The 13,362-nt window shown below is 40.0% G+C and overlaps 1 protein-coding gene across 2 annotated transcripts in view; it reads left to right on the top strand.

Annotated features, from left to right (window-relative positions):
* The window catches only part of Kcnn2 (potassium calcium-activated channel subfamily N member 2), a 132,272-nt gene that overhangs the window by 19,361 nt on the left and 99,549 nt on the right, over positions 1-13,362 (top strand). For both annotated transcript variants that reach the window (XM_028894137.2, XM_037197134.1), the window contains exon 3: positions 12,346-12,764. In XM_028894137.2, the coding sequence (XP_028749970.2) occupies positions 12,346-12,764 (419 nt within the window). The remainder of the gene's footprint in view (positions 1-12,345; positions 12,765-13,362) is intronic.

A 13,362-nucleotide genomic window follows, 5' to 3' on the forward strand; every position in this document is an offset into this window, starting at 1 on the left:
ACCATCCTGATTATTTAGCTGCTCTCCAAAATCAGACAGACAGACAAACACCTAATGCAGGGATAAGCAATCCCAAGGTGAAATAAAAGATGATCCAAACTCACATTTCTCTAACATTGCTCCAGCAATTTGTGGAAACCTATTAGCATCTCACAGCTTCAGTTTCTCACCTATAATCCTGGAGTACATATGACCTAGCCCCCAAAGCTACTTAGAAATTAAGTTGCTTTTAGTCCAGTCCTGGCTAGTTTTTATGTAGATTTGCACAAGCTAGAATCATCAGAGAGGAGGGAACTTCAATTCAGTAAATGCCTCAGTAAGATTGGGTTGTGGCAAGCCTGTAAGACATTTTCCTAATTAGTGATATGACAGGGCCAGCTCATTGTGGGTATGGCTACCTTTGTTCCAGGTGGTCCTGGATTCTATAAGGAACCAGGCTGAGCAAGTCATAGGAACAAGCCTGTAAGGAGCACCCCTCCATGACCTCTGCATCAGCTCCTGCCTCCAGGTTCCTGTCTTGTTTGAGTTCCTGCCCTCACTGTTATATGGAAGTGTGGGTGAAATAAACCTTTTCTTCCTCAGGTTGTTTGTGTCACGGTGTTTCATCACGGCATTGGAAACCCTAAGACAAGTCTAGTGCTGGACACAGCAGTCACACAAACCGTTCTTTACCTTTACCATAATTAACCATTACAGTCATAATCATGTTTCTCCTAAGTGTCTGTTGATGAGGTGCTGTGAGCCCCTGTTTGGATTGTAGGACAGATGTGTCTGGGAGTAACAAGGTGAAAGAGTGATGAAAAATATGAGGTACAACAGTGACCTCCAGGCTCAGCGAATGGAGGTCCTTATTACCATGGGAACTGTCAGACTCTGTCTCCCTCAGCTGTCAGCCCTATGAGGACAAGTGTCACATGTGAACTTGATGGGCATTCCCCTGGCTGTGCTGTATAGTCAGCTTCCATGAAATGGCTTCATCCATCTTCCCTCCATGTCAGTGAATGGTAGCTATGTAAATGGTCCCTATGGCTTCATCTGTGAAGTAGAGGCAGCCAGCCACCCTTGCTCCTTTTCTGCCATTCGTCAAAGGTTGGTTGAGGATGTGTGTGAACCAAGCCATCTCCGAGGAGGTGGTATGGCAGTCCAATGTGCTAAGAGGAGTTTAATAAATGTGCCTTTCCTTAGCGAAAAGCTCTTTCTGTGCTTTTGTGTTCTTCTGTCATAATGTTTGGGATCATTAAGGAAATTTAGCTTTATAAACCACTTGTATTTAGTTTGAATTTAAATGATTAAGATGAATAGGATTCGAGTCAGCTGTCATTGGTTGAAATCATAGCTATGTGTTTCTGCTCTTTGTAGCTATATGAAAAAAAAAAAAGAGAGATTTTGTTCAACTTGTTTTAAGGAACTGTGGAAATGGATCTATCCACGTGCTGTGGTTTATTTCATTCAGCAGGCCTTGGGAGCTGAGGCTCTGGTAGTTCTGATCATGAAACAGGAAATGGAGACATCTCCTGGGGCCTCCTTTTTTATGTTATCCAATTAGATGACTATGATGTCTCCTAATGTGGCTGTCCTATTGGGCGTCTGTGTCTTTACAAAGTGCTCTGTGGACGTTTTCAGCACCCATTAACCAGATACCTCCTTCTTTTGAAGTCTTGTCCTGTTATTTCACACACTTTATTTTTCCTCTTCCCTGAGCAGTGTGTATGGGTGCTACTGGTTCTGAATAACTGAGTTCTTAGTACTCTGCATTAATCTCTGTGATCTGTTTTACCTTTTCTAGGGCTTTTGCACACCTTTTTGTTGTTTGTTTTTCAAGACAGGGTTTCTCTATGTAGCCCTGGCTGTCCTGGAACTTGCTTTGTAGACCAGACTGGCCTCGAACTCAGAGATCCACCTGTCTCTGCCTCCCAAGGGCTGGGATTAAAGCATTCCCTTTGACCTGTAAGTTGACCCTACCATGTCATTCTGACCATCCAGTGTTTTTATGGAACTAAACTACTGGGAGGCGGGAAAGGAATCAGTCTGCATCTGTTATTCACATCCTTCTGACAGCACAAGACCTTGCTTGCTGAGTAGTGTTTGGGTTTGGTAGGATGGCAGGGTTACCTCTGTTCATGGTCCAAGTTCTTGATTAGCCCGCAACAGTGTGCTAACACTGATGGGTCCAGACAGCTGTTCTCATAGTTTGGGATGTACTTCGTAACTGGCTTCAGCTTCAGTATAGAGCCCATCCTTTGTTTCCCTAGCTCTGCTCAATCCTGGCATTGTTTGAAAGTTGCCGCTGACTCCATCTTGGCATCAGATCCTTCATTTTATTACTGATTTCTCTTTTATGTAGTATTCTGAGAGTCTTCCGTGTCTTTTATGTGATGGCAAAGATAATGATGAAAGGAAGTGAATATTCTTTGGGGAACTGTGTTGAAAATTTGACTGTGTGACAATAGGGATGATCTGAGATTGAAATGTCAGATGAGGAAAGATGCTAGAAGAATATGGGCCACTTAACCCTTTGTGGCTAAAGCTCATAGGGACAGAAAATTACTAACATGATGAATGCAGAAAATCATCCTGGACTTGTTACCTCCAGGCTTTGTGACCGTTCTTTGGGAAAGTCTAGTAATATGTATGAGAATAACTCATATACTTTCTGTGGACCAGCCCTGTGCCAAGTACATTATACACATGACTTCATTTCAGTTCTTACTGAGCTAGTGAGTAGCAAAACTGGGACTCAGATTCATATCTTCAGATCTGTAAACTTCAGAGATTGTATTTTTAAGGGAATGGCTCCATATAATTTTATCTGGAATGTGTGAAAAAAGCTGTACCATTTTTTCCACTTCAGTTACAACCAAAAAGTTACCGCTTTTTAAAAATCTGGTGTCCAAACATTTGGTTTACTTTAATATAGATAAAGGAGATCCTTTCCTTCGAATGGTATTTTATTGTTACTCAAAGTTCACCACAGTTGATTCAAGGAGACTGTAGTAATCTTTATCTATAATTAATTGTTCCATAAGATATGTCTTGTTTAGTGTTTTTCATCGGTCTCCAGGGATGACCACAGTGGTGGGATGGGAGCCAATACTCAATTACCCATGAAAGTGAAGTAGAGGGCAGGAAAGAATGCTGATGACCGAAATAAGATCTGGATGAATCGAAGCCCATGCCACAATGGCACTCCTCTCTTAGACGTCCATCTGAACTCCCTTGTTCATGTGTGACTGCTTTTTCCTCTGCATTCTCATCTATTATAGCCACCTTCCCATATTAGTTAAGTGAGTGGTAGTTTGGAAAAACACAATCTCTAATAATCTCCATAATAACGTTAAATGTGTTATTCTGATCAAAAGTGCCCATGGATTTTTCTTTCATACCTGACTTCAACTAAATGGTGGGCCCAACTTCCTTTCTGTGTACTATGCAGTTCTTTGTGATTTCCTGCCTCCCATTCCTTTGCCCAGATTGTTTATTGACAGCATGTACAGCTGTATGTTATTAGAGCCTCCTTTATGTGTTTGGAGAGACTGAGCCATGACATTCATTGAGATTTTTGTCCTTTTGTGCAAGCATTACCTTGAATTTGAAGTATATTACTATTCTGTGTCATTATGTACAGCTCAAGTATCATCCTGGCAAGCTTTCTGTGACTTTGCATACTTTGTTCTTCTGATTCTATGTGTATGGGTGTTTGGACTACATGTATGTCCGTGTACCACGTGTATGACTGGTACCTGTGGAGGCCAGAGAGGGCAGCAGATACCCTGGAGTTGGAGTTACAGATGGCTGGGAGCTACAATGTGGATGCTGGGGACCAAAGCCTGGTCCTCTGCAAGAGCACCCACTGCTCTTGAGAGCTGAAACATCTCCCCAGCCCAGATTGTTTCTTCTTGAATGGAACACTAAAAAGAATTTCTTGCTCATTTTGAATCCAAAGTATAAAAACTGGAAAAACATAATAAAAATATTAGTCTTGATTGGTCCTAACACATGAGTACTCAGAGATGGTCCCAGTTGCTAGGGCTTAATTACAAGCATTTTGAATTTTGACAGAATTGCCACTTAATGTCTGTTTTGTCCTTTCTTCTTAACCATGGAAGTATTAGTATAACAAGCATTGTGGTCATCAGGAATCTAAATAGAATATTTTTGGTTAGGAAGATTGGAAAATTAAACAGCAGCTACAGTTGAGTGTATTTATACTTAACCTTAACTCTTACTGAAGTGGGATCGACATGTTTCATAAGGCTGTATTCTGATTTCGAGGGCTTAGCATAGGAAAACTTAAAAGAGCTACAGCAATGTCACTAGGCTTGCCCTTGGACTTTTGTTCCTTGTAGCAGACACTTCTGGAATGTGTTTCCCCAAACCCAAACTCTTGGGCTTGAGAGCCATTCTGGTGGCTTCCTTTCCCCACAGCTTCTTCACTGGCTTCAGCCCCAACAGTGCCTTTTGTTGCACATGAAAAAGACGGGAAGAAAAGCCCAGCCACTGTGCAGGGGACTCTGAGCCCGGACTCCCTGACAGTTGGCAAGTTTTCTCTCTTCTAGCCTTTGAGCTTTTTGCATCATGGCAGTAGAGGGTGTTTTTTTGTTTTGTTTTGTTTTGTTTTTTTTCACTTCTTCTCCTCTTAGGTTTTATTTATCAAAAAAGAAGAAGAAGATTACAACCAACACTAAAAGAGCCTTCCATTTTATTCCAAGTCTGGTTACCCACCATCTGCCGGCAGTCGCAATGGTTATTAAGAATTTGTGTGTGTTGTTCCATGGCATGTTCTATACGCTCTCTGCATGAGACAGTATCTGTAAACACTATAATCTGGCCACTTTTCTTCATGCTAATGCAGGGCTCGTCCCAGAGATTTAAAATGTGCCCCTGAATTTGCTTTCAAGCTGCAAGTTGGTGCTATAGTTTAGTTCATTTGGCTTTGTATGGTACTGTTATATTTGTATCTATTTCAGACTTTTTTTGAATTTTTTTTTCTGTTTATTCTTGTTCTTGTGGGTATCAGGAGGACTTTCAAAATTCATTTCCCTCTGTAATAGTCTAGAGGTTACATAATTTATATCTTCCATTTTAGTGATCATTCTTACTTTTTAGCAACTATTTATAGATAATAATGTTTAAGATACATCAGAGTCCTTGTCGTTGTATCAAGACGACACACCTCCACGGTACCTTCTGGTCTCCATTTCCTCTCCCATCTGTATTATCAGTGTCCAGTATCCTATTTATATCTTGCTTTTCAGTCTCATCCAAATTACTTCAGATTGTTGGTGATTATAATTATTTATAGTTTGTATTTGTCTACTAGCATATTTTCTTACTCAACAACCCTTCCTTCTGATTTCTGTTGCTATCTTACTACAGCATGTTGTTTAACACTCTTTCTCAGTCTATGTGAGAATATTTTTCACACATCCTCATTATATGAATTTCCTGGGGAGATGCCAATAAACTTTTACCCAACCCAGATAGACTACTGTTGGCAAACCAAAGAAACGGTTCCACCAAAACCTAGCTTGGTGAACCAGTGAGTTTATTGGGGTTACTTTCAAGATCATGACTCACTTAAAGGCCACTACATCTCTGGAAAAATCCACCACATTATGAATGACAGCTCATGAAATTTGAAGTCTTGAATCTCCCTATACCCCTTGCAATCAAGTCCATGGAAGAGTCTCTTCTCCCCAGATATCCTTTTGTAGCCTTGGAGGTGGGGCACTTGTGAATTTTGGAACATTTGGGGTGCCAGAGCCCAACAAGTTTCATGAGCTTCCTGAATCTGTGTAATTGTTATTAGCCTCCTAAGTGGGAAGAATATTTTATCTCTGTGGAAATAGTTCCACAAGGCCTCCTGAAGGAGAGCCTAGACAGTGTTTTCTTTGAATAGTTTGAAGATCATATTTAATTATTTCATACTCATTTGTATTTTAACAATATGGATAAAAAAATTTCTAAAATTTAGACACAGTTATTATAGGTCTACACATCACTGACTTCACAGAAACATTCACCTAAGTTTCATTGTCTTACTGAGGTCAGCACTGTTTGGAACATGAGGCTGTACTGCATTGGGACACAGTGATGTTCTTAGGAGACTAAAGAGTGTTAAATCGTGTGGCCTTTCATTAATTGTTTTAAGCCTGGTGCTTCAGAGATCTGTGGGATGTGTGTGTGTGTGTGTGTGTGTGTGTGTGTGTGTGTGTGTGTGTGTCTGTCTGTCTGTCTGTCTGTCAATACTTCTTGACACAACTGATTTACTTACATGTAGTAATAACTCTTTCTCCAGTCAGTTGTTGCATTCCCTACCAAACTGGGCAAACACATGTAAGTTAATTGGTACCATTGCTGCCTACATCTTGTTCTTTATAAATTTGTTTTATAACTACTAAGTTGTGACAAACGGCAGTCTCCTTACTGTAGAGATAGGTTCTGTAGAGAGATCATTTGGGTTCTTGTCCATCTCTGTACTTCATCCATATTACCCTAACTAGTTCCTTAACCTTTGAGCCTTAGCTTTCTCTTAAAGTGGGGGAAAAATATAACACTGTCTAAATAGTTGTCCACTTGACATGAATCCATAGTTATCTAACATACAGCAATATTATCTAGGTGAGATCTTTCAAATTCCATCTCAAACATTGTGTAGAATATGAAGTTCTGTACAACTGAAGTTAGAGACAAAGAGTTTTGCAGATGAAGAAGCTGTAACTTGGAGAAAGGCTGAATTAGGATGTGCTCTGTTTCTGTTCCCACAGGGCACAGGCCATAATGTGGAAGTCTATTTCAATATTTGTTTCTGCCAGAGAGTAGGAGGTTTTCCAAGAGCATCAGGGAGTTATATGTGACATTGCAGAAATCATAATGTAAATTAGGGGGTAAACATTCATTTGCTTTATAAATATTTGATTTCTTCCACCTTTTCAGAGTTTCCTGATGCTCCTGTCAAATTATGTGCATGTTAGAGAACCTGAACTTTAGCTTTGGGCTTTTCACTTACTCATGGGGTGACCATGACAAATCCTTTCAATTGCTTGTCCTTTAATTAAGCTCTTAAAGGGCAAATGTACTAATAATTATCAACTGCCTTTTAGCTAGCTTTTAAGTGCTTAAAATAACAAAGGTGATGATATTATATTTTAGCTATGTAGCAGTTATGAATGCTTCAAATGGAAACATACAGCCTTTTATTATTATACATTAAACTTTTAGAATGAAATGAATTTTCTCACATTTAATTGTGGCTTTGCACTTTTTAGCCTTGCTTATAGTTTATTCCCCATCAATTGATTCCTTGTTCCCTTCCAACATCATAAAATTGAAGATAAAAAAAAAAAAAAAAAAAAAAAAAAAAAAAAAAAAAAAAAAAAAAAAAAAAAATTGAAGATGAAGAAGTTGAGTCATTCTCTAGTGTCATTGAGTTGAGGATTGGTGGTCAGTCACACTCAGACTGAGCTCTGCCTGGCTTCAGATTCTGGAGCATGAATGCATAGGCCACAGACTCTAGTGTTTTCTGTGGTCTCCATTCTATTGAGAGAAAACAGCAGGGAATTTGAGCATCTCATCTTTTGGGAAGAGCTCACAAGTTCTTTGTACATGTATAAACTGGCATGAGCTGCTGCAAGGTGAGTGTAATTATGGGTGCCCAATGCATCAGTGCCCAAAAGTGGGCACAGTCGCCAGAAGCCCCATGGAAGGGGTCAAGATTTGATTTTAATTACAGTAGGTCTGAAGGTCAGCAGGTTCCAAAACCATGTTAATCTCAATTACCCCTGGATCAAGTAGATGATCCTAAGCTTTTATCTGTGGCTGAAGCACTTGATTAGATGCGAGGAGGACACTCAGAAGCTCGTGTTTCAGCAGTTGATGAGAATTCCTTCAGAAGCAGGCACAAGGGGAAGCTGGTGGACTTCCTCTCAAGGCTGAGTTTGCTCTGTTTTCTAGTCAACTTCTCTTCTCCTCCATGGTTAAATTTTCCACTTGAAGAACACAAGTTCTCATTTAGTTCATACAGCCAGTTCTCTCGAGGGTCCGTGGAATACTAACCTTATTTGTAGGTTCGTGGTTTGACTTTTATTAGCCTCGACAGAGTGGGTGTTGCCTCATCATAGCCAAGTAAGGTTGACATTATTTTTATTTCATATTACAAATGAGCAGGTTTAAGTTTAGAGAGCTTAAATATGTTGCTCCAAACCATTCAGCTAGTAAGTGGTCCAGCATGTATTAAGTACAAGCTTCTCTGGCACTGCAAATCGTGTTTCCTATGACTCACACGAAGAGATTTCAGAGCAGTTGGTTGACACTTGAAAGTCATGAACAGGAGCCATCCACCCACAAACAGCTCCACCACACTCAGCAGCTTTCACATTTTACATTTCGGTATCTGAAATGCATTCCTTTTGACTGATTCTTGACTGTTTCCTCCATAAAGTATTTCTTTTAATAAATAGCCTTTTTCCTTTTACAGCTGTTTACACGGAAGTTTAAAATATACTAAGTTAAATGTGGTCTTAGTTTTCAGCTGCGTAAATGACAGAAAATCTGGTTGATGGTGGGCGCTGGCTCTGTGGCCTCAAATGTCCAGGCTGTCATTGGTGTGGTTCTCTCAGAATCTTGAGATTTGGCTCACAAGATGGGTGCTGAAGATCTAGGGCCCACCTGAAAGAGAGAAGGAAGGTGCCATAGCTGGTTTGTTCTTTTTTCTTTTCTTTTTTAAACCAAAGGCATGCTTTTGTGGCCTCTATCAACCTTGTGCTTAGGACTGGAGACACTAATTGCATCATGTTTGGAGTGTAGGAGAGACAAAATGTAGTACATACTGCAAAGACATCTATGGAAGTGGCTATGTCTGTAGTGGGGAGGGACAGAAATAAGGAGTATGTGAGTGTTTTTGGCTCACCACTGCTCATAGCAGAAGATGGGTCTTCTTTTATCCTTCCCAGCTGTGAGAAGGGCTTGGATAAACTCTAACATGGCCCATGTTTCAGGCTGGAATTCAGGAAACAAGATGAGCCCAAATCTCCCTGCATGAAGGGACCTCATTGAATACTTGTTTAAACGTTAACAAATATTATTATTATTTTATTCATGCTGTTGGCAATAGTTATAAAATGTAATCATTCAAGGTTTTGCTTGGTAAGGTTATTTTAGCTATAAATTGAATTTCTGTGTTTGATTCTGTATATCATCGCTCATAACAGCAGCCATTACTTTCTAGAATTGAACATGGAGACGGGTAGAAAGTATTTGAATGTCTAATGGCCTTCTTCATTCTCATCTTCCTTTTTCTTGTTTTAAATGATTTTTCCTTAATTTTTATTAATCATTAATATTGTTCACATGCTCCCCAAATTAAAAGTATTTAAGTTTATTTTATTATCTGTCATTCTGTTCTTTCCAGTTCTCAGGACCTTAGTTTACCTCCTTATATGGTTCTTAGTGTTAACTTCTAGTCTTTTATCAGAAGAATATTATAGACATGAAATACAAATATGTGTTTCCCCATTCAAAAAAAAAAAACCTGTGTAAATGCTAGCAGATACATTGTTCCAAAAAAAAATTGTTAGTACTTAATATCATTCCATTTAATAGTTTTAAATAAATTTTCTTGATCTTTTTTCCCCCGGACTTATTATTCTGTTTGGGGGACGTCCAGAATTTCTTTAACCCACTTCTGTATTAAGTTATTCACATTATCCCAGCCTTTTGCAAATATAAAAGCAGTGCTGAAACACATGGCCATGTGTTTGCCGTTGAACACACATGCAGGATGCGCTGATGTAAAGAGATGGGATTGCTTGGCCAAGGAGGATCTGGCCTCATGAACTGGCCTCCTCAGGAGCTGGCAGGATTCACAGTTGCCTTCATTTGCAATGCCTGCAAGTACTGTCAAATGCTGTTTCTTCCCCTCTTAAAAAGTACAGCCTGTTACAAAAACGTCTACAACCTTTTGTTTTTCTTTCTGGCACTGAGGATCAAACCTAGGGTCTTGTGAATGCCAAAGAAGTGCTCTTCTCCCACTCAGCTCTATCCCCAGGCATTCTTCTTCTTATTATTATTTGAAACAGGGTCTCCCTGAGTTACTCAGGCTGGCTTTGACTCAAGCTTCTGCCTCCTTAGTAGCTATGGTTACACAGGCCTGTGTTACCAGTTAACCAGGCTACTTTTTTGAATCTAAGTTTAAAAAAAAAAAGTTATTTGATTTTTCTTTTACAATTAAGGTTAGGCATATTTACTTTAAAATGGGTTTTTTAATCATTTTTCTTTTATTTCCATTCCTATATTTGTGCCTTTATTTTTCTATTGTATTTCTGATTTCTAAAGGAACATCTATATTCAGAGAGTCTTTTGTGATAGAGATGCAAACATCCCCCCACCTCATAGTTTGTTGTTTGTTTTTGTTTTGCTCACTTTATTATGCTTTTGGCATGGCACAAAATAAATAATAAGTAAGTAAGTAAATAAATAAATAAATAAAGTTTCCTAGAGTGAAATGTACCTGTGTTACTTACTTTTCATTTGTTTGTTTTATGGCTTAGGCCTGCAGCCCAATCAGAAAGCCTTTATTTCTCTGAGCTTCTGGAAGAAGTCTGACCTGCTACCTTCACTGACCTCTTGGGTTCAGTTTCATAGCCAGATCTCTCATATGCATGTAGTTTTCCTGGGGAGGGCAGGCCTCAGTCCTGGACCCAGCTTTATTTGTGGTGGCCACTGGCTTGTCTGCAAGTTACTTTACAAGAACTTGAAAGTTAAGAGTAAGGACTGTCTTCTGTAATGAAGCTGTCTTCAGTCAGCCTCACTGGTGGCTGAGGGGCTGATGGCAGGGAGGTCCCCCTGGAATTAAAGGAGCTCTGAGGAAAACCAACCCCACCCAGTATAGACGGCTGGCCCTGCGGCTGGCCCTGCTTCTCTTTCGTGCCTTGTATTCTTTTGGGTGAGTTGGAATGATGCAAACTTATTTGCATATTTCCCTAAGAGGGAAGGCATGTGGGTCCCAGGGAAAATGGTGTTGGGTATGGCATTGTATTAGACACATGGAGCTTGAGAGAACAGCTAGGAGGCAAGAATACAGGGGTGTGGGGGTGAGAGTGCGTGCAGAGAAGAAACAGGGCCTTTTTAAAGTCTCTTAAAGAGCCTTTGGAGTTGTGTGATTCTCAGCCCCTTTGGAGGTAGGTTTCAGTTTTACACTCTGCCTGTCACTCAGAAGCAAGTTGGTAAAGAAAGTAAGTAGACCCTCTAAATACTGACATATTTTTGATTAAAAAAAAAAACATCTAATGGATTTCTATCTCCTTGAATCCAGTATCACAAAGAAGCAGCATTTTTTCCCCCTCCAATACTGTGTTTTTGTGAAGTAACAGCAAAGCAAGGAACAGTTTGGGTTGTAGGAGAGAAGGACCACATACAGAATAGCTAAGCAAGAACAGGGACCTACCGGATGTCCATGGAGGAGAAGAGGACACAGAGGACATAGGACGAAGCCATGTGGAATCTTCCCCCACCCCCTCAGCAGCTCACGCACTGAGAAGGCAAATATGCTCCCTTTGGTTGGTTGCTTTTACTCCTACTTCAGTTGACTACTTAGCAGAAGGAAGAGAAGGACACCTTTCTTGGTGGGGAACACTGTTGGCATCAGGGCAGAGGAGTCTTCCTAGTCTGCAACCATACAGCAGGATTGGCACCCATGGATTCCTGGACTCAAATGCCAGGAGCTCCCACAAGTCATGACAGCCAGAAAAATGAACACACATTTCCAAATGCTTTTGGGTACTCATGGACAGCCAGGGTCTGGTGTCCTTGTTTATAAACAGCCAGGGAAGCAAGGTATTCTTTTCTTAATTGTGGTATAAGAGAAGATAAACATAAGAAAAGGTAGTCTTTATTAAAGAAGAATTAAAAAAATATATAAAACAATAGTGAGGGAACTGGAATAAATGTTTCTGCCACGTTTATCTGTGGTTTCTTGTGATTTTTTTTTCCTGAGGCCAAGAATAAGATTTCTCATAAGATTGCTTATGTGTCGCTGCATTCTAGGGTTGAAGTGACTACAGAGGCACCCTAAATAGCATCATGCATGGGTTGGAACACCGTCTCTTCAAATGGAGAGCAATCTGTTGCAAAGCAAATGTAGTTTATGATTATCCAGTAACCTGGACTCCCAAATACTCTGAGTCCCTCTGCAGCAAGCGGTTCGTCCTAAGTTTTGCAGAATGTCCAAGCTGTCAGCTTTAGCTTGCCCCGCTGCTAAGCATCACCTGTTGTCTTTTTAAGTTCTGCACTAACACTTGTGGAGCATTCATGCCATACTGAAGCTGCTTTTCTACTTTATTTTTTCAGTTATTCATGGTGGACAATGGAGCAGATGACTGGAGAATAGCCATGACTTATGAGCGTATTTTCTTCATCTGCTTGGAAATACTGGTGTGTGCTATTCATCCCATACCTGGGAATTACACGTTCACATGGACGGCCCGGCTTGCCTTCTCCTATGCCCCCTCCACAACCACCGCTGATGTGGATATTATTTTATCTATACCAATGTTCTTAAGACTCTATCTGATTGCCAGAGTCATGCTTTTACACAGCAAACTTTTCACCGATGCCTCCTCTAGAAGCATTGGGGCACTTAATAAGATAAACTTCAATACGCGTTTTGTTATGAAGACTTTAATGACTATCTGCCCAGGAACTGTGCTCTTGGTTTTTAGTATCTCATTATGGATAATTGCCGCATGGACTGTCCGAGCTTGTGAAAGGTAAGTTTGTTTCTTTTCCTGAGAAAATAATTTGCCATGTAGTATCTTCAGAAGTGAGAGAAAGAACATGATGTGCCTGAGTTTTGAAATGTTTTACTGTCTTTTAAATAAGAATAACAAAGCTTTCCAGAAGGTTCCTGTACAGAGCTAATGCATTGATCATTGTATATTTTGCTTTCTGATTTGATCAGCTCTCAACAGAGAGTTATATTTGTAGTCTATCAAAAGTCAGAGTCCAGGACTTTTTGTTGTGGCTCGGTGTGGGAAATGTTAACGTTGCTGAGATACTTCTGGTTTAAGTATTTATAATTATTGAAACAGGAAGTCTTGATACAACATGTTTGAACTTTAGGGGACCTGCTAAAGTAGTAAAGTTATTTGTTAACCATAGTGCCAATTTGTACTACTGTGTGCATGATTACCTGTTAGAGACTTGATGGATGCACAAGCTGGTTTCCATTGAACATTCAAGAACAAAAAGAGACAGTATGTGTTTCTTGTCTGCAAGTCACTGGTGTTTTAGGAGTGCACACACACTGTCTGTATTCAGAGGCTGCTCCCAGAGTCTGAACCAATCAATTATATCATCAACAATATT

The sequence above is a fragment of the Peromyscus leucopus genome, chromosome 19, assembly GCF_004664715.2.
Source record: "Peromyscus leucopus breed LL Stock chromosome 19, UCI_PerLeu_2.1, whole genome shotgun sequence".
Taxonomy (NCBI): domain Eukaryota; kingdom Metazoa; phylum Chordata; class Mammalia; order Rodentia; family Cricetidae; genus Peromyscus; species Peromyscus leucopus.